The sequence below is a fragment of the Ambystoma mexicanum genome, chromosome 14, assembly GCF_040938575.1.
Source record: "Ambystoma mexicanum isolate Mex_15411 chromosome 14, UKY_AmexF1_1, whole genome shotgun sequence".
Lineage (NCBI taxonomy): Eukaryota > Metazoa > Chordata > Amphibia > Caudata > Ambystomatidae > Ambystoma > Ambystoma mexicanum.
This window is the reverse complement of record NC_090940.1, coordinates 191118715-191138002: the sequence shown is the minus strand read 5'-3', so window position 1 is coordinate 191138002 and position 19288 is coordinate 191118715. Positions and strand designations below refer to the sequence as shown.

The 19288-nt window shown below is 45.7% G+C and overlaps 1 protein-coding gene across 1 annotated transcript in view; it reads left to right on the top strand.

Annotated features, from left to right (window-relative positions):
• CCDC175 (coiled-coil domain containing 175) overlaps positions 1 to 19288 on the top strand; it is an 814258-nt gene that overhangs the window by 237040 nt on the left and 557930 nt on the right. The window contains exon 5 of the mRNA XM_069638898.1: positions 8011 to 8239. Coding sequence (XP_069494999.1) covers positions 8011 to 8239 — 229 coding nt within the window. The remainder of the gene's footprint in view (positions 1 to 8010; positions 8240 to 19288) is intronic.

Here is a 19288-nt window from a genome sequence, read left to right as displayed (position 1 = left end):
GTAAAGATTGCAGATCTGCTGTTTGATGGAGCACAGCTTTTTGGAAACCATTGTACCAATAACCTGTTGTTTAGCAGAATTATATGCAGTACCCTTTGGGAACACTACACACAATTAAGACTACAAGTAACAGTACAATTTCACCCTTGGTACAAGCCTGTACTACACAGTTAAAGTGGTAGCAGCCAGACTTATCTCAAGAGTAAGTGAGCAGTACAAATAGTTACACAAACGACAGCAATTACTATGATTCAGGCAAACACTGACTCAAGGTTTCTAAGTAAAAGAATATATATTTATTTACTCAACAGTTGTATAACATTTCAGTATTCTTAGCAAGTTAAAAATCACAATCCTAAATACACCACACCACTTCCCTTAATTTCCAGACAAGTTAAGCTCACAAAATGAAGTGGGAGCAAAATGGCACTCCAGCAATTTAAAAGGGAGGGAAAGACAAAGTTATTAGAAATTAGGCAAAACCAACATGTAAGTACTCAGGGCAATGGAACAAGAGAGACTACAGTGAGGAGATCAGCTAGAAAAGGCTTAGGGCCAAAGTCAATGGGTCAAAAGTCTTTTGCTCAAGATCACACAGTTCAGGGTAGTTTGCGGTAAAGTTCGTGGCACAGATTCCGGACGAGGTTGGTTGGTAGGAAAGTTAGTTAAAAGAGAAGGACAAGCCCTCAGATTGGAGAAAGATTTCAAACACTTTCACCGCGGTTGAACGCAACGGACAACCGGATTTGCCCGGTACCTTAAAACGGAGAGGGAGCTGTAGCTGAGGCAGGCGTTCCTGGTGGTTCCTACAGGTTCACGGTTCCTGAAGCGACTGTCGGACTGACGCGAAGTAGGAAGACTGGAGGGTCCTGCGCCACTCGGGGAAGAAACCAACAGCAGAGCAAAACAACAAATAAAAGGGGCACTCCTTAAAACCCAAGCAGGGTCTGACCTTCCTGGCTATCCGGCCCACTGTAGCTCTGTACAGCGAATTCGACCAGAGGAGGGGTCCTGGCTTGTAGTTTGGGCGAACTGGTTGGTCCCACCAGCTCAAGGGAAAACGTTTTCTGGAGGATCTTCTCTGTCGTCGGATTCTGGCAATTCGGACCTGCAGCAGGGCTTCACCAGGTGGTTCAGTCGTTGTAGGGGTCCTCTTCTTCCAGTTCCTCATTGGTTCTTTTGTTCCAGTGGCAACGGTTTATAGTCATAGTTTCGAATCAAAAGATTTGAAAAACAAAAGTTTCGAAAACAAAAGCTGCGACATGCTATGTTTAACATGCAAAGTGCATTTCTTTCGAAACCAATCCGTCGACAATAGTCATGGATTGGTTTCAATTGAAATGCACTTTTACATGTTAAAAGTAGCATTTCAATGCTTTTTTTTTTGGTAACATTGAAACATTTGATGGAGCTGTCCAGTGCTGTAATGTCCGCACTGGACAGCTCCTTGTAACGTTTCACAGTTTTTGTGCATATTGGCATTTAAATGCTTTTTTAAAACTTTGAAACGTTACATGGAGTTGTCCAGTGCTGTAATTTCAGCACGGGACAGCTCCATTTAACGTTTCAAGGTATTAGGGCCTCATTACACGGACGGCGGTAACCATGGTGCTAGTAGCGGCATGGTTGCCGCCGGTAGTTTACCGATTCCGCCTTTGTGAATGGGGGAATTACCGCCCCATTCCAAGGTTGGCGGGGCGGTAATTCCCCATTCACCAAGGCCCTTCCCCATTCCCATTTGAGCCCCCATAGGGCTCAATTAGATTGGGGAAGGAGCAAATAACGGTACCACTATTAGTGGTACCGTTATTTGCCCTGAAGTCCCTCAGCGGGTCCCTTCCTTAACGTGTGGTCTGGCCACATATTAAGGACGGGACCCACTGAGGGACCTCGTAGTATGGCGCTAAGGGATTACCGGCACCGGTGCCCTTACCGGTGCCGGTAATCCCTTAGCGCTATCCGTGTAATGAGACCCTTAGTGTATATTGGAGGAGGGTGGTTCCCAAGCCCCAACCCTAACCCAAGCCCCAACCCTAACTCAAGTTCCGAAAGGCAAACTTTAAAAAAGAATTCAAAGAAATTGTCATTCGAAAGAATGGCATTTCGAAAAAAAATTGAAAGTTTGCCTTTCGAAACTTTTGTATTCGAAAAAATGACTGGACACCAGTGTCGACTCTGCCTTTCCAGTCCCAGAGACCTGCTTTTTATGCAGTTTTCCCCCATTCATACAGCCTGGTTGTCAATCACACAGCAGGGTGGCTGGCCTGGCAAGGCCTGTCCCCTTAGCCAATCAGACAAGAGTGTGACTTGGGTTACCAAGGGAACCCATGGTAGGGGTCTGAAGATCCCTCCCTCACATCCTGCCTACCTAGACTATCGGGTGCCTTAAGGAGGGCTTCTGTGCAGAAAAAGGAATCATCCCCGGTTTGGCACGCAGCGAGAAACACGAGAAAGACTTTAACAAAAAGAAATGGTGATAATATTAGATAATCGCGGTCGCAAAGTTAGGGTAGATACCACTGCCACCAGCCAAGTCTTTATGTTAAGGGAGTGAAACAAGGCTCCAAGAGGCACAGACAAATAGGGATAAGAGTTAACCCTTTCCAATACTCCCTGTAAGATGGGGTGTACTGGGTCTGTGGTTCAAAGTGACTATATAAAGTCAATGGCAACTTTATCTGTTTTCTGGGGGACAGTAGTCAGCCCCAGAAAAATGGAGTCAATGGGAATTCTCAAAGACAGCCCTATGTCACTGCACTGAAGGTGCTGTGTAACACACACACAAAGTGGTGCACATAGAGTAGGTGAGGCTCCAGTGCCCAAGATCACACAAAAAGTGAAAACACACACAGCAAAACACATGTAAGAGTGGGAAAAAGGCTCACACTCTTACCAGGTGAAAAAAATAAACCCAGCAAAGCTGCTGAGGGACTCATTAGGCAAGGGAAATCAGCCATTTATGAGAATTCTCCCTAACACCTATGAACTACAATTAAGGGGGAGACAAAGTGCAAGGGCAGTATCAGGTTTGCCACCTAGGCACCCTGTTCATTATGGTTTTCATCTAACTGTGGAAAAGGCCAATCTTCCACATATCAAAGGCACCAGCCTATTTATCACACACCTTCTACATCAAGACGTTATCAGCTGCAGTCACAAAGGGGCCAAAGTTCTTTTCACTCCTGAAACAGGCTGGCAGGGGAGGAAACCGGACCAAAGGAACTCAGCCATTTGGTCCCTCGTGTTTACAGCATCCTAGTGGGAGGAAGAATATCAAGTATTAAGCAGTTCAGCAGTTCTCAACATCGGATAAATGGATGCTAAAAAAAGCGGCCAAGTGTTATGCCATAGGGGTGTTGTAAAGGTACAGGTTCAATGCTGCCAAGGGGGGTGCAAGTATCAGTTGCGCAAGTAATTTGGTGGCATAAAAGTCAGATGGAGGGGTTGACATCAGGAGTGGGGACGTCATTGAACGCGAAGCAGGTTGCATAGGCATAGTGTAGTGTGTTATGGCATAGTAGCAGACACAGCGTGAGAAATCCCCTGGGGGAACACACTGGAGGTTGGTCGATTTTGTTTTAGTGATTGGGTAGTTCTCACATAGTGGGGGTGTAAGGTGCCTTAGGGTGCTACATGGTAAGAGGGCTTTTAAGCAACATTTGACCTGTAGAGAAGCCATTTTTTGGTAGGCCCATGCTAGGAAAGCATTTTCACAGACCGCTCATAATAAAAGGGCTGAATGTATTTTTGACAGCAGTAGGTATTTTTGGGACATTCAGCAGAATCAGTGCGCAGAAATGTCGCAAGACTGAAGTTTCCCAGGAGAAAACAGTCCCATTGAAGTCACTCTTAAGAGATACTTCCTAGGCCAATGAGCCAGGCACCTGGGTGTCAGAGAAGAATTGGCAGAGCAATAGAAATCCAATACAGTTCATTGAAATCCAGCCATGGTGGGATATCTTTTTTCAGACTACATTTGGCATCAAGGTGTGAGAAGGGAGCTGGGGACCAGAGAGCTGGGCTAGGGTTTGTTGGGCACCGACAGGGAGCTAATCAGCAGAGAGAGATTTCGGTGTCCCTAGGGTGCAACATTATGAAGTATCTTCGCTGATGTTCGCAGAGCACATCATTGGTCAGACTTGGTGTGAATGTCTCGCCCATTGCCATCTCAAGATGTTCTTTCCAATCAGTATGCAGCAGTTTATCCATATGTATATTGGGCATTGCCAACCAATAGCAAATAAGTGTTATTCAGCACAATCATGCAATTGCGTGGCGGTGTGGGAAGGTTTGTGATGTCACAAGGGGGGGTAATGTGATTTTGGTCCAAGAAATGGTTCACCCAAAAGGCTCACATAAGTTACATATTCCTATAAGCACCTGATGTAGGTCCACCAATCAGCCCCTGGGACCTGCCTAAAAAAGTAACCAAAATGTTGTATGGTAATTGTGCAATTTGTGTATAAAATGTTCAGCTGCAGCGGGTGACGTCGAGAGCTCATTCAGTTTAGTTTCACCGGGCTGTCTGAACCATGTCTCCCAGCTGTTTGGGTCCAATAAATTTGCGTTACGTCTTACTTGGTGTACGCTCCTTTTTGGATTACTTTTTCGTCATTGGGGTTATTCTGACGCAGGTCCCCTGGTACAGGGGTTCAGCCAAGTACTCTATGCATACCATTAGCAGAGAAAGTAGTGCCAATGGAGATCTTGGGACAATGTCATGATTCCTGCCCCTCATGTCCCCAGCCCTCCAAGATGTCAGGCTGGAGCCAGGCCACGATCACCAACATGGCCCTCAAGGGCCTCTCCATCCCTCCAAAGACCCACTTGGAGTCAGACTTGGCGCTTGTGGCACCAGACTCACTCACTCCCATAGGATAACATTGGGGATTGGACTTGTAGTGCATTGATGGGGACAAGATGGATGCCCCCACATATTTCGGTTCACAGAACTGCATGTGCAGTCTAGTCTTTTGGGTGTGGTTCAGCCCAGAGACACCTGGGATGGATACCCAGAGACTATTTAAGCCACGCCCAGGCTGAGAAACATGCTTTGTGTTTTCTGCACCTGCAGCGTGACACTCAGTGTAAGGATCGGTCTCCAGTATGCCTGCATCTTTCTTCTGCGCCCAACTCATGCAAGAACAAGTACACCGTTAGGAACAGCCTTACCTTGCGACGCTTCTGCCCATCATTCATCGCTCCTTCTGTTCTGCAGGCATCTTCGGCGGTGTCATTCCCATCCCGGCACGCCGCTTCCTAAGGAAAAGGGAAAAGAACAGAAAAAAGGTATTAGTAAGCATTCAGCAAATCTTCACTTATTTTTAAAGACTGTACGAGCTTCTTACTCTTACCTGAATCCCAGCCACTCTGGTGGACTCTTTCTCTGGAACTTCTCATCCATCTGCAAGAGGGAAAAGACATTTCAGGTTAGCGTGGAAACATCTAGAGGCACTGCATACCAAGCTTACTCACTGCATTTCTTCTTCATAACCGGCATCCACGCTGAAAACCTTGCGGCACCTAAAAGACACACAACAAGAACTCAGTTCAATACAGATACGAAAGGGTCGCATCGTGCATCGCGCTCTCACTCAACCTTCAGCGCTACTCATCTCAGCAGCACGTTGCCATCCCTGGACGCCGGCCATCATCTAAGGAAGGAAAGGAACAAAGTTAGAGAACTGTTCAAAAGACTCATTATACTTACCTGTCGGACTCTTGCCAGTGAAGGAACTAGGCAGCAACAAGCCTGCATCAATCAACGCACCCCTGCACTGGAAGCAGGACGGAGAGCACACTTTCCAAGAAAACAAGGTGAGCTGTGGATCAAAGGGAAGGGTTGGACCCCGGGAAGAAGGGGTTGAAGCACACAGAGACAATAGGGAGTTAAACTCTACCAATCCTGTGTTTCAGGCCCAGTCTCCAGTCGAGTAGACTTCAGGGAAGGGTTTGAGGTCGTGAGAGGTCAGAACAGGCTGAGTGACGTCCCCGTGGATACCAGGTGAGCGTTACAGACAAGTAAAGAAACAAGATTAAATGTAAAAGAAAAATGCAATTAATTACCTACAATTTAGTTTATTTAAGGTACTTTCTATTTTTTTCAAATGAATGTAAATGTTTAATGCACACCTTTTTATTATTGTTCACTATGTATTGTGTGAGAAGAGTCTGGGGCTTGAGGGAGACAGCAAGGTAGACATCTTGGTGAAATGACCAGGGATTCTAGCCCCTGCCTGACCAATGTCCGACAAATGACGGCTGCATAATTCCCAGCATGCTACTGAGCTAGCAACTGAGCGTGCTAAGCAATGCAAAATGGGTGACTGCAGCTCCAAATTTCAAATAGCCTTTTCTCTGAACCAAAGGTTCTTGACTCCCATAACCCTTAGCTGTTGCTTATGTTAATTGACTGGAGTTTACAGACTACCTAGCCCTTCCCCCACATCTGCTAACTCAGATATGCTTGTTTTGCTGCACATGGGATACAATGTATCGACGAGAGAGAGAGAGAGAGAGAGACGGGGGAGAGAAAGGGAGAGAGCAGGGGGCAGTGTGAGCTAGTGAAAAGGGACCTGTGAGTTGGGGGGGGAGAGCAGGGGGCAGTGTGAGCTAGTGAAATGGGATCTGTGTGCAAGAAGCCAGTGGTGAGAGTGCAGGGTTGCAGGTTGGTTTGCCTTGACTATGTTATTCAATGTGCATGTGTTCTGCATGTTAAGTATAGCAGAGCCCTCAATAGGGGCTTATAGATTTTAAATATAATGTATCATTTCCGGATCTTTCACTGCATCCCATAGAATACAGCTGTGTCCCACGACAAATATAGTCCAGCTGTCACAAGGCCACTGACTAGCAGTCATCTCTGTGCCTGAACACAAAGCTCTGCATGCTTTGTATAATGTTTTAAACTAGTAATTTCTGCTAGTAATTAAATAGTCACCTTATTCTAATTAGGGCCTCCTTATGAGTTTGACGGTATAGGAAACAATGGCGGTAACAGATTTACTGCCACTTCAGCACCAGTTTCTCGCACCTCCGAGTAAAGTGGAAAGTAAGGGGTTGAAGGTGAATCCTTCAGTGTACCTCACAAAAATTCTCAGATTTACTTGAGGAACAATTACTGCTCCAGGTAAATCCAGCAAAATTCACAAATAATTCTGTGGACCCCAAACATGGCGATTAACACTGCCGTTTCCCCACTTGTAATCCTGCTATAAATCGGTGGGACCCAGAAGCGGAAAAATAAATGGGTTTGCCGGCAATTTCGTTAAATCCCAGGATTTCCGCCATACTCCTAATAGGCATGTTGTATTTATTATCAGCCTATCGCAGTGTTAATTCAATATTAAGATCATTGCTTTGTTCTTATTTCAAAAAATTCTACCAATGTGTATGTGCATTTTTCTTGTTTTATTTTTCAAATGTATGGCAAATGTGTAGCATGCTAGTTTCTAAATGTAACTGTGACATTTTAGCAATCTGGGTTCTTCAGCCATGTTGTCAGATTAGTTTTCTTTTTGAAGGTGGGGGATGTGTTTCCAATTGCCTCCTAGAGGCAATAGATGAATAATTCCTGCTCCACCTTCATGTTGTGGGGCACTGCCACAATAAAGACTTTACTTTAACCACTTACCTGAGCTTAAGTGTCTGTTGTAACACAAATGATCTGCTAACCTAAACATTTGCGTGTGCTCTCCCTGTAAACATGTGAATGAGAGCATCAAGTCTTGACGTTTAACTCAGACATTAGATTATGGAAATGGTTTTATTTCCACATCCTGCCCAGAAGCAACACAAAATCTGAAAGAATGCTTCCACCAAAAATGAGCGTTTACCTTTGACATTGTGTGTCATTTGTTCAAGTTTAGGCTTTATTCATAGTCCTTGTCATTGTAAAATCACACATTTTTTTTAATGAACTGTTGTCCTTTCCAAAATAGAACCTCATCAAATGTTTACAAGCGTTCTCTTTTTTTGCAAAATTAACAATCCCCACCATTTCTTTGTTAGTGACCATGGTAAGAAGATGTGGGATCGCCATGAGCTGGTTGTTGATCTACTGAATGTCCACATGGCAAACAAAGCAGACAGAAATATAGATTTAAACGAAACCTACAACAATGCAAAGAATGCGAGACAAGAAGCCGTCGACTTGAGACTTTGCCTTAGTGACTTGGAAGAAGATATGGTCCTAGAGCGAGAGCAGCATGCCAAGGAGATGGAGAAACTGAATAAGGAGGTACATGAAATAGTATGGACTCTAGTTGTGAGTGTGGGTGTGTGGGTAGATGCAGAATAGAGTCAATCACGTTTATCCATTGAGTCAATTGCCTAGAATTTAGGAAGATTTTATCGCCATGTGTATGCCTTTTAAGTAGGGATTGTACACGTTTTTAATCCTGAGTTTCCAAAGATAGACTTGCATTCTAGGTACAAAAATGTATGATCATAATGTGTCGCTAAACCAACTACCATCTCATTGTGGGCCTAATCTTCTCGGAGATTGTTATATCCTCAAGGTAGTGATCTATATTTTTTACTCAATTCATACTTCCTGAATTCAGACCTTCCTTTTATTGTGCAGACTACCATGGTGTCTGTTTCTCACATCTACAAACACAACAGCTCCCAAATCAGGAAAGAACTTTGAGGTATTGTTTGTCCATTTTATCGAATTGGCCCAAAGAAGTACAACCTTCAGGACACTTTGTAAAACCGGTTGCATTTGCTCCCTAGCTCTGAAGGAGAATCCTATGCCTCTAGGCTCTGAAGAAAAAGAATAAGGAACATTATTATAATTAGATACACTTAGAATTGGGCCCCTTAAGTTTCACTAGTAAACGTGTATATATGTGGATCACAAACACTATGTGAGCTAGAGCCTGCACCCCTATTCCAAATCCATCAACATTTGGCCCTCTACATTGAGGCCTTAACTCAAAAGTCAACCGATAAGAACAAGGAACAGACACACATTATTTACCTTTACATCCATGGGTCAGGAACAATAACATTTTTCTTTATTAATTATTTTTTTCCCACTCTCATGCCTTTTTGTTACCAACAACATTCACGTTCTGCCAAGTCCTAATCTAGTACTCCGCTACCATCGGGAGTTGCCTTGGTAGTCCTAGAATTACTGTTTGGATACTCACTTGCAGTACCATTAGTAAACAATGCAGACATTGCAAGCCGACATATCTGCTGTGACTTCGCCAGCATGCTCTTGAGCGCGTCACCCGCCCACTAGTGCTTTATCCCTAACATATCATTCTTTGAAAACTACCATCCAATCCTAATCTGTACAACAAACCAGCACATTATTTTCTGTGTCTTTTCTCACTCTAGAAAACAGTATATATTTAGTAGACTGACATACATCCACACTAATACAAAGCATTATATCGGTTGCCTGACTCCCTCCTTCCTTCTTGCAGCCTCCTTCCCTGCTTTAGCTCACTCTTACTGAACTCTTGATCGTCTTCCTAGCAGACTATGGTCTGGATCCCCAGGCAGGCCACAGACACCAATCGACCCTTTGAAACTATTACAGTGGGGATTCAACACAGTAGTATAACATATTTCAGAGGTGTAAGATGATGGAGGCTGATTCCTAGATGGAGGTGAATAACAACCAAGCCGTTACTTTGCCAATTATTTAACCACATTACACAGTTTGGCAGACTCCAACATCCACAGGGAATTTTAGAATGCACTGATGCTCGTACATACACCTTCAAGCTTCCTAAATGTCCAGTAGGTTATGTCACAGAACAATTGTTCACTTCATTTCCCAAAGATTGTCAACGATTTTAACATTAGTATCTTAAAAGCCAACCAATGTCCCAGTTCACACAATTATTCAGTGAAAGTATTTGTCCCATCTTTTTTAATTACTGGAACCAGGAGTATGAAATAATCAGTGCGTAGGATTATGAAGATGTGTGTTTTGTGAGGAACCAGGAATGAGACACAGATACAGAGGACACATGGCATTGGTTATATACTCTTATTAAATAATAAAGGGGTTGGAAAATGACTGTGTCCTGTGATGTCACCACTGTCTGTCTCCCATGGGAGGGTCTCCCCCCCATGTGGCCAGGGAAGAGCCGCTGCTACCTAATCCCGAACCTCGGGGTGGCTGCCTGAGGGAGGATCCTGTGGGGTGGGGGGGAGACGATCTTGGTGGGAGTAGAGTGGACTCACCAGATGGAACACAGTATTTCCACCAATCAAGGGACCCAGAACTTCCTTCTTAATGACCCTAAAAACAATCCCTCCACTAAATATCTCATAAGTTGTACTCCTCTTACCAATCCCCTAAAAAGTAATGGGACAGGGAAGAATAAGAGTCACCGCAATGAAGATCACTTTCATAGTACTGAGACGAGGGAGTGGAGTGAAGGAGCAATGATGATCACTCCCCATGAGAACCAGTCTCAGCAGTCTAATCTTTACCCAACAACTTAGATGAGGAAGAAGTGAGGAGCAAGGATGATCACGCCCCATGAGAACCACTCTCTGCAGTCTAGTCCTTCCTCAAATCCTATTGGCCAGAGCCAATATAAAAGTAAGGATAGACTCAGGAAGTGTGAGAGAGGCCCTGCCTGGATGGCCTGGCTGCAGGAATCATGTGTCACAGAGAGAAGGGCCTTGAACTGCTGTGCCAAAATAAAGAATGGGGAATCCTGGCACCCTAAATGCCTGCAGGGATCTGGGAAGCACTGGAAGTGCCAAGGAGAATAGTCTACCCCTTTCAGAAAGAAAAGGGGAACCACTGGGCATCAGCTGAGTGTCATAGCCCAAAGGAAATGGCAGACTCCCTCACTGAGGGGGAAACCAGGGAGAGTTTGGTTTCCTTGCCCATCTGTGGTGAGGCCAGTTGAAGTTTATGATGGCAGCTGCTGTAGTGACTGGCTCGAGACAGCTTTACCGCTCCATGAGCCGAGGATCGAGGACTGGCGTGGTGGAGTCAGGCGGCTAACCACCATAGGAAGAAGGAACTGCTGAAACTAGGGTCGCAGATGATACCAGTGAGTACTCCGAAAAGCAACGGGGACACTGGGGCGTATCAGTGTGCGAACAATTGAAAGTTACTTACATGAAAGAAAGAAAAGAGATGGATGGACATATGAAAATACAGGAATTTGAGTCACAAGTAAACCCCTTTCTAATGTGTAAATGTACACATTGTCAATACGAAGAAAGCAGAAAGAAGATAATGTATCAGAAAGATACATTATCGAATTCTATATACAGACAACTTTGTGAGTGGGCGATTAAATCACATGAACAGAAGTCATGGCAGAGGACTATGCCCAGCAGTCACAAGTGTGTGCAGTGAATCAGAAGTCCTGGCAGGAGTGCACACAAGGCAACCTCAAGTGTGTGGATCAGACGTCCTGGCAGGAGAGTACACCACGCAATTTCAAGTGTATAAAACAGAAGTCCTGGCAGGGGAGTATACTAGGCAATTGAAGAGGATTGTGTTGAGCAAGTTTTATGTGCAAGTGTTGCAGTTGGCCACGAAAGGCCCAAAGAATTATTGTTCTTGAAGGAAGCTGTGAAGTCAAGCAAGTTTTGTGTACAAGTTTTGTACTTGGCCAAGAGAGGCCCAAAGATTGTGAAGTCAAACAGTTGTTGTACAAATATTGTACTTTGCCAATAGGGGCCCAAAGAACTATGGTGTATGAGAACCTCAAGGAGTAAAGAGGAATCCAGGGGAAGGGAGCTACCGCCTGGGACCAAGAACGATATCCTTGAAGAAACATCTGTTTAAGTCATTTATCCTTCCTTTATGAACACCTTTTCCAAACCAGGCAAGGTTAAAGACATTTCCCTTTTTGACCTCAGAGTTAAGTTTGTAGTGTGAGGGTCAGAGTAGAACATTGGACACAGGACAGTTTTGTTTTTGACATCCTGACATGGATAGAGCATTTGGTTTTTTTTAGTTAGGGAAATTCCTCTAGAGCAGGGTCAGAGAGGCCTTTCCCTAACCCCTTTTATTTTCAGAAAAAGTCTTTAACCAGAAAACATGCCAAACTTGTGTCCGACTCTCATGTCTGACTCCTCACAGTCCCTAATCTAGGAGATATTTCCCCACCTCAACCAAAACTAAGGGTCCGTTCTGCGTCAACATGTCCAGAGCAAAAATGTCCTGTGTCTGAAATGCTATCCTAGCTCTCTCATTCTGAAAGTAACTCTAAGGTGTTAAGGGTATTGTCTTTGGCATGAAAGGTGCGCAAATGTTTAAGTTCAACAAAAATGTATAATCCAACATGACCTCCAGGCGAAATAACTCCCTTCCCCAAGTTTTTTCCACAATCTGTGTAATTCAAAATTCTAAGGGCAGGACTCTTCCTTGGTATTCTCTTTTCAAAGCACCATAACTTGGGTGCGGGTTCCAGACTTTCAAAACACCTGGTATACTCTCCTGCCAGGTTCTCTCATATTTCCTTTACACAATTTGGGTTCTGGCCCCAGACTCGCAAGACACCTTGTATACTCTCCTGCCAGGTTCTCTCTTTATTTCTGTATTTCTTGTATTCACACAATTCCAGTATTCTGTATCGCATTTATCAAAACACCGGGTCTCAAACCCACTTTCATTTGCTTTCTTTATCAAATGTCCCATTGACGCAACCTCCTTGCTCGGGGTCACCCGACTCATGTAACTGGCACTTATCGGTACTGGATGTACCTGTTGAAGCTCCCCAGTGACCCAGCTTCCATTCTCAGTCCTCTGTGCTCTCTTTAGCGTTCCTCCGACCTCTGGCGGCAAACATACAGAAGTGCCCTGGCATCCCGCCTCCACTTCACGGGTTTACTGGTTTCCTTTGGTGACTTCACATCCTTTGTGGCTCCTGCTTCCCTCCTGAGCCCTTCTGCATGCTTGGGCATCATTGGTACTGCTTCTCGGTTCCCGCAGTTGCCAGGAGGGTCCTCTTCTCTTCCTGCTGCGATTCCAGTACAGTTAACCAGCTGCTGCAGCCCTTTCTCTCTCGCCATCTCTCCACTCGCCTGTGGACCTGACACCTTGGCTTCCCCAGCAGTGACTAGCTGGTTGAATCTCCCAGTGGATTTTAGTTGTTCCATCTTTAAACTCCAGCTTCAAGGAATGGAGTTGCTTGTAGCCAATCAGCTTCCTCCAAGCACTAGACTGCGTCTTCTGGTTCTGCTGAGTATTCGGCATTACTCGGCTCGTCTTCCTCGTCTCAGTCTTTATCATTCTGTTTGAACAGAATATGGAGGGATACTGTCAGCAGGCTTTACAGGCTGTTGAAGGGGATGATGACAGTATGCCATTAAGGCATTAGGAATGGAAGGGGTATCCATAAAAGAGAAAGGGGGATACTATGCCTCATCTGATGATGCTGGGCCCTCCCCCTGAGGGTCGCCTCCAGTCATGTGATCCTCCCTCAAATAGCCACCCCCATGATCCGGATCTGGTAGCAGCTGCCATCCCCTGGCCACATGAGGAGTGGCTCCCTCTGGGAAAAGAGTGATGACATCATCAAATTCATCACAGTTCTGTGATGAATCCCAGGGTATTGTCACTGCTCCCATGGGGGAGGCCCCTTCCTATGAGGCCAGGGAGGTGAGGCTGCTACCCGATAATTCCACTGGGGGTGGTACTCGGCAAGTGGATCTCTTGGGGAGGGAAGCCCTCCATGGGACCGGTGACAATTATCTTGGGAGAACGCAGTATACATCTTCTCTATTTCTTCCCCCTCCTTCCTCTCAGCCCACGCATCTATGTATATTTGTAGGGTAGAAGACCCTATCCATATAGATCATACTGGGACTAGGAAGAGTAAGGCTTACCCATATGGAGAACATACAGTCACTGACATGAAGAAGAACAGGCAAGGAGGCAAAAGCCCACCTGGAAATAACATATGTGGGACAGTCAAACAGAGCCAGAGATAAAAAGGGAAGGACTGTGTATTTGTCAGATCCTAACTGGAGTAGCCGAGAGCCGGCTGGAGGCTCACTACACAGAACAGGAAAGGCTGACAGAGCCTTGCTAATGCTGTGTTCCCCGTTGCCCAGGCTGGAGAATTGGAAGCCCGGGAGTCGGACTGCACGGACGCACTGAGAAGAACATGCTGAGAGGGAGCATACCCCTGACTGCTGCGAGGACTTGCAGAGACCGCTGGAAGACATGCAGAAGTCTGCAGCCGGAAGACGCAGTTCCACAAAGCCATCTGAGTAAACTGGTAAAGCCATAAAAGGTACTTGGGTTACCGTAGCTAGTGGTGGAGATAGAAGAGAACCAAGGAGGTGGTTGGGGAAGGCTGGCTGAAGCACCCCATTTCCCTCATACCAGTACTTGTGGAAAACTAAGAGACCGTCACATGAAAAACAGTGCCTGGCAGATTGGTGAACCAGGCCTGATTACAACATGTGATAAACCTGAGAAAGGGGTCTGGCACCCACACAAAGTCGGGGAAGCTCCACAAGAGCACTACACCAGGGTCTGGGACCCATATGAAGTCAATGAACCCATACAAGAGCAGAACACCAGGGTCTGGGACTCAAATGAAGTGGGACACACCCCTCAAGAGCAGCACACAGGAGTCAAGGACCCATACCAATCAGAAGAAGCACACATCCAAAGGGCTAGGGCCCAAAGCAAGTCAGGGAAGTCCTGCGATAACATAAAGGCTCTAGGACCCGCACAAAAGAGAGACAAACCACGCAACAAGTCAGGAAGATCCCGACACAGCCCAGAGGGGTCTGGGACCCACATAAGAGAGGGGTGAGAAGTGAACATATGTAGTCGAGACCCATTGCCAAAGAAGAGACACTTTGGAATAGTGAGATCTTAAGTTAAATGTGGCTGGTTAGTGAACCAGACTTGATGCTAAATGTGTGAGCTGGTGAAAGAACAGGGGACGAGATTCCCTGTGATATTTGTGAACTGTGTTTTGTGATAAGAAAATCTACAGTCAAGTCTGACAGGATAGTGAATCAGACTTGATACTACATTTGTGAGCTGGAGAAGGGCCAAGGGAAGAGACTCCCCCTGATACTTCGGCACTTTTATTTTTGTGTGAAATAAGGCAGACTGTGAAAGAAAAGCAGAGGGAAGGCAATTCCCTGTTAAACCTGTTGTGTTTTTGCATACGTGTGGAGGAGCTTCCAACAGCAAGAACTTTTGAGTTAAAGAACTACTTGCTGTGTTTTCTCATCAAGAACTGAACATTTGAATTTGCATCCAGAACGAGAGAATCCTCTTTCTAGATCAAGAAGATACCCAGTTTTTCCTTCGTCTAGAGTGTAAGGGACGGAAAAAGCGTTGGTCACATGACGGTGGACATTTGACGTTATTTTGTATTCTGACAGAGTCCTTAGTCTTTTTTATTGAGGTAGGGCAACCCCTTATAGAAATAGGGCTAGATTGGTTTTCTTTATTTTTCAAAATAGTATTTATTGAGCTTTTTAAGCAAGTTTGATGACATGCATGTTAACTTCACAGTAAGTTGAGATTTCTGCTTCTGTGTGAAAGTAAAGAAGATAATAAGTTGAACTTGTTATATGAGACCCCCCTCCCTCCCTTCTTTCCCTCCCCCCTCCCTCACTCAACATAATAGTATTTGTAATCAATGAACATATTACAGGATTTAACACTGCTCTGCTCTATGTCCATAGTGTATAGCACCTGAGGCGTGTAACATGTTTTCGACATTGGAGAGAAAGTCCTCGAACGGAAAGGACGCTATTAAAGTTTATACCTAATGTGCAGCAGGTCTTACGGAGTCCCAGTATGCTTTGTACAATTCAAGAAAAGGCAAGAAAAGGCAGCCATGTCATGTCTATGTTCTTGCAAGATTCCTGGATTGCTGCCGTTAGACTCTGCATTTCAGAAATGGCATGTGCTTTGATCAGCCATTCCCTTTTTGTGGGAAGGGAGGCTGACTTCCATTTCACAGTGAGACACACTCTCGCAGCTAGAAGCAGGTTTCGGGGCAAGTGCGTCAGTGATTCATAAGAGTCTTCATCGTCGGCCTCGACTCAAAACCGGATCAGCACAGGCGTTAGTACCCTGGTAATACCATCTATGGCCTTGATCCACCTCAGAACCTCCTTCCAGTACGTTTGGCCCTCTCGGCATTGCCACCATTAGTGCCAATAATCACTCCTCTCCCCACACTTTCTCCAGCAATAGGGGGACACTCCTGGGAACATTTTTGACAATCTAAAGGGAGTGTAGTGCCATCTGACCAGCAGGCGTGCATTATGCATTTTATATTGCACGGAGATTGATGATGTCCAAACCGCTCTGTGTATTGCCTTCCAGACCTCCGGTTTGTTTTGTAGTCCCAGTTCCATTTCCCACCTGATTTCAGATGATGGGCATTTAAGGTCACCCCTAGTGAGCAAGGACATGTACATCCCCGCAATAAGACCCTTCGTTATCTGGGGAGCACTCAGTATTTGCTCAAATGGGGTAAGAGGGCGCTTCAACGAATCGCCCCAACGGGCGTCGTTCAGGAAGCTTCTCAGTTTGAGAAATTGCAAGGGAGAAACCTCAGAGCCTTGCAGGGCTTCCTTGAAGTCCTCTAGGGATATGAAAGATCCTTTCCTCCACATCTGCCTCGCTCTTATAAGCCCAGGTTCATACCTGGATTAGTAAGTGTGGACATTGTGTATGAGATCCTGGATGGGAGGGGACCAGATGCAACTGAGGGGGAGGGCCATGTTGTGACACACCACATGGCTCTCGATGGATTCCACAGTGACCATAGAACCTTCAAGACGGGGGTGCTCTTTTATTCGTCTCGTCATTGCAGATGAGGGGACCCACAACCATTCCTCTCGTGTAACTGGTGAGAAGATGTCATTCTCTATCGCTACCCATTGCTTTTCGGGGTTTTCCCACAAGTGGTCTGGTAACACTCAGAGCTGGGATGCTGTGTAGTATTCCTCTAAGTCAGGGTATCCCACACATCCCTGATCCTTGGGCTGGATGACAGTGGAATATGGTGTTCTTGGCTTTTTCCCGGCCCATAAATACCTTAGCAACGTGTGTTTTCCTTTTGTCAGGAATTGTTTGGGAATAATGATTGGGAGAGATTGGAACAGGAACAAAAAACGGTGCAATATATTCATTTTTATAGAGGTGAAGCGAGCTGCCCAAGACAGGGGCAGCTTGCACCATCTGTTCACGTCTTCTTGAATAGTAGCCCATAAGTGGGTATAAGTTGCTTCGAAAAGGTCTGACAGGGCGACTGTGATGTATTTAACCGAATGGGGTTGTATCTGCCTGTAGCTGTCTCAGTGGTTCTAAGTTTAGTTTTAGCGGGACTGCAATGGTATTTTGGAGATTTGCCCGGAAGCCTGAAAGGGCACCATAGCGCGTCATTTCCTGGAATAGGGCATGAATGGATTCTAGTGGTTGGGTGAGGTAGAGCAAAATGTCATCAGTGAACATGGCTAATTTGTATTCCTTGCCTCCTCTGAGGATGCCATGAATCAGGGGGTTCGACCGAATTGCTTGTGCAAAGGGTTCAATAACTAGAGCGTATATTAGAGGGGAAAGCGGGCAGCCTTTTCTCGTACCCCATGTTAGTGTGAAGGGTTCTGATGAGGTGCCATTGATGTAAACTTTAGCCCGGGCCCTATGGTACAATGCCCTCGCTCCCTGAATCAATGTCATTCCCAGCCCTGACCATTTCAGCACCGCTCGTAAAAAAAGGCCACTCCATGCGGTCGAACGCCTTTTCGGTGTCTATTGGTAGGAGGGTGGGGCTGTCACCGGCTTCTCGTAGAGTAGCCGTAAGGTCTAGGGTTTTCCTTATGTTATCGGCCCCTTGCCTTCCTTTCACGTACCCACTTGATCGGTGTGGATCTGTTGTGGAAGGACTATTGATAGGCAGGCGGTGAAGATGCTGGAAACAATCTTCGCATCCACGTTGATGAGGGAGATTGGCCGGTATGATGCGCATTTCAGAGGGTCCTTGCCTTCTTTCGGGATCACAGTAATTATGGATTCAGTAAATGATCTAGGGGCCTGCCCTGATTCCAGGATGGAGTTGAAGAGTTTGGTTAGGAAGGGGGAGAGGGAGTTGCAATTTGACTTGTAAAAGGCTGGTGTGTAGCAGTCTTCCCCTGGTGCAGAGCCTGCCTTAAGGTTGTAAATAGCGCTCTTTACTTCTAGGGTGGTAATGGGGGCATTCAACATGTTGAGATGCTCATAGCAATTGGGCGGCTGTGGGACGGCGGCCAGGTATTTCTCAAAGTCTGAGGAGGTGCTTTCGCCCTCCGCTGAGTATAGTTCTGAGTAATATCTCGAGAAGCGGTTTACAATATCTTGTGGGGAGGTAATGGGGGTGTCATGTTCATCATTAATTTTGTATAAAGCTCTGTCTGTTCTTTGCTCATGCAGTCGGTTTACCAGCATTGTGTGAGCCTTATCCCCTTTCTCAAAAAATTCTGCTTAAGGTACTTTAATTGCATTAAGGCCTTACCATTCCATATATCTTTTAACTCCACCCTTAATCCCTTAATTTGACTCATTGTGTCCTCCTTGTGATCAGGTGGCTCCTAAGGTTGCGTTAAAGGTGGGAGATGTCCGCCCTTAGTTCCCTTTCCCTAAGCTTCCCAAGTCTTTTTTTGGCTGCACCCTTGGCTACAAAGGTACCTCTTATGGTGGCTTTTCCAGCTTCCCACACCGTGTTCAAGGGCATCCCTCCTACGTCATTTGTCTCAAAGTAATTTGTAATGGCTTTGGAGAGTGTTTCCCTGAGCACTGGGTCTCGGCTCAAAAAGTCATTACAAACCCATCTTCGATCTGTCTTAGGTAAAGGCCCCAAGTCCAGTTCCAATGTACAAAGGTAGTGATCTGTCCAGTCCACTACTTCTATCTCAGAGCCGCACACCTCACATTTGCTTTCAGCCCCCAATAGGAGGTAGTCTATCCGTGAGAAGGTTTGGTGGAGGGAGAGAAAAAAGTGAAGGCTTTCCCTTCCGGGTGTGTCGTGCACATGCATCTATTAAGTGATGTTAAACTGTCTTAGGAATCTGTTCCCTTGCAGGGTGTTTGGTGGGTGGGTATCCCGCCTTACCGGATGCCAGTCCAAGTCACGATCAGCCACTACGTTAAAATCGCCCCCACAAATTAGCGTGCCCTCCTTCCAACCCTCTAAAAGGTCAAACAATGGCTCAAAAAAAGTGGACTGGCCTTGGTTGGGAGTGTACGCGGAGCTGTGATGGTATGTGTTCTTAACCGCCCTTTTAGCATTACATATCTACCTTGGACATCCTTGTATATTTGAGAGATCTG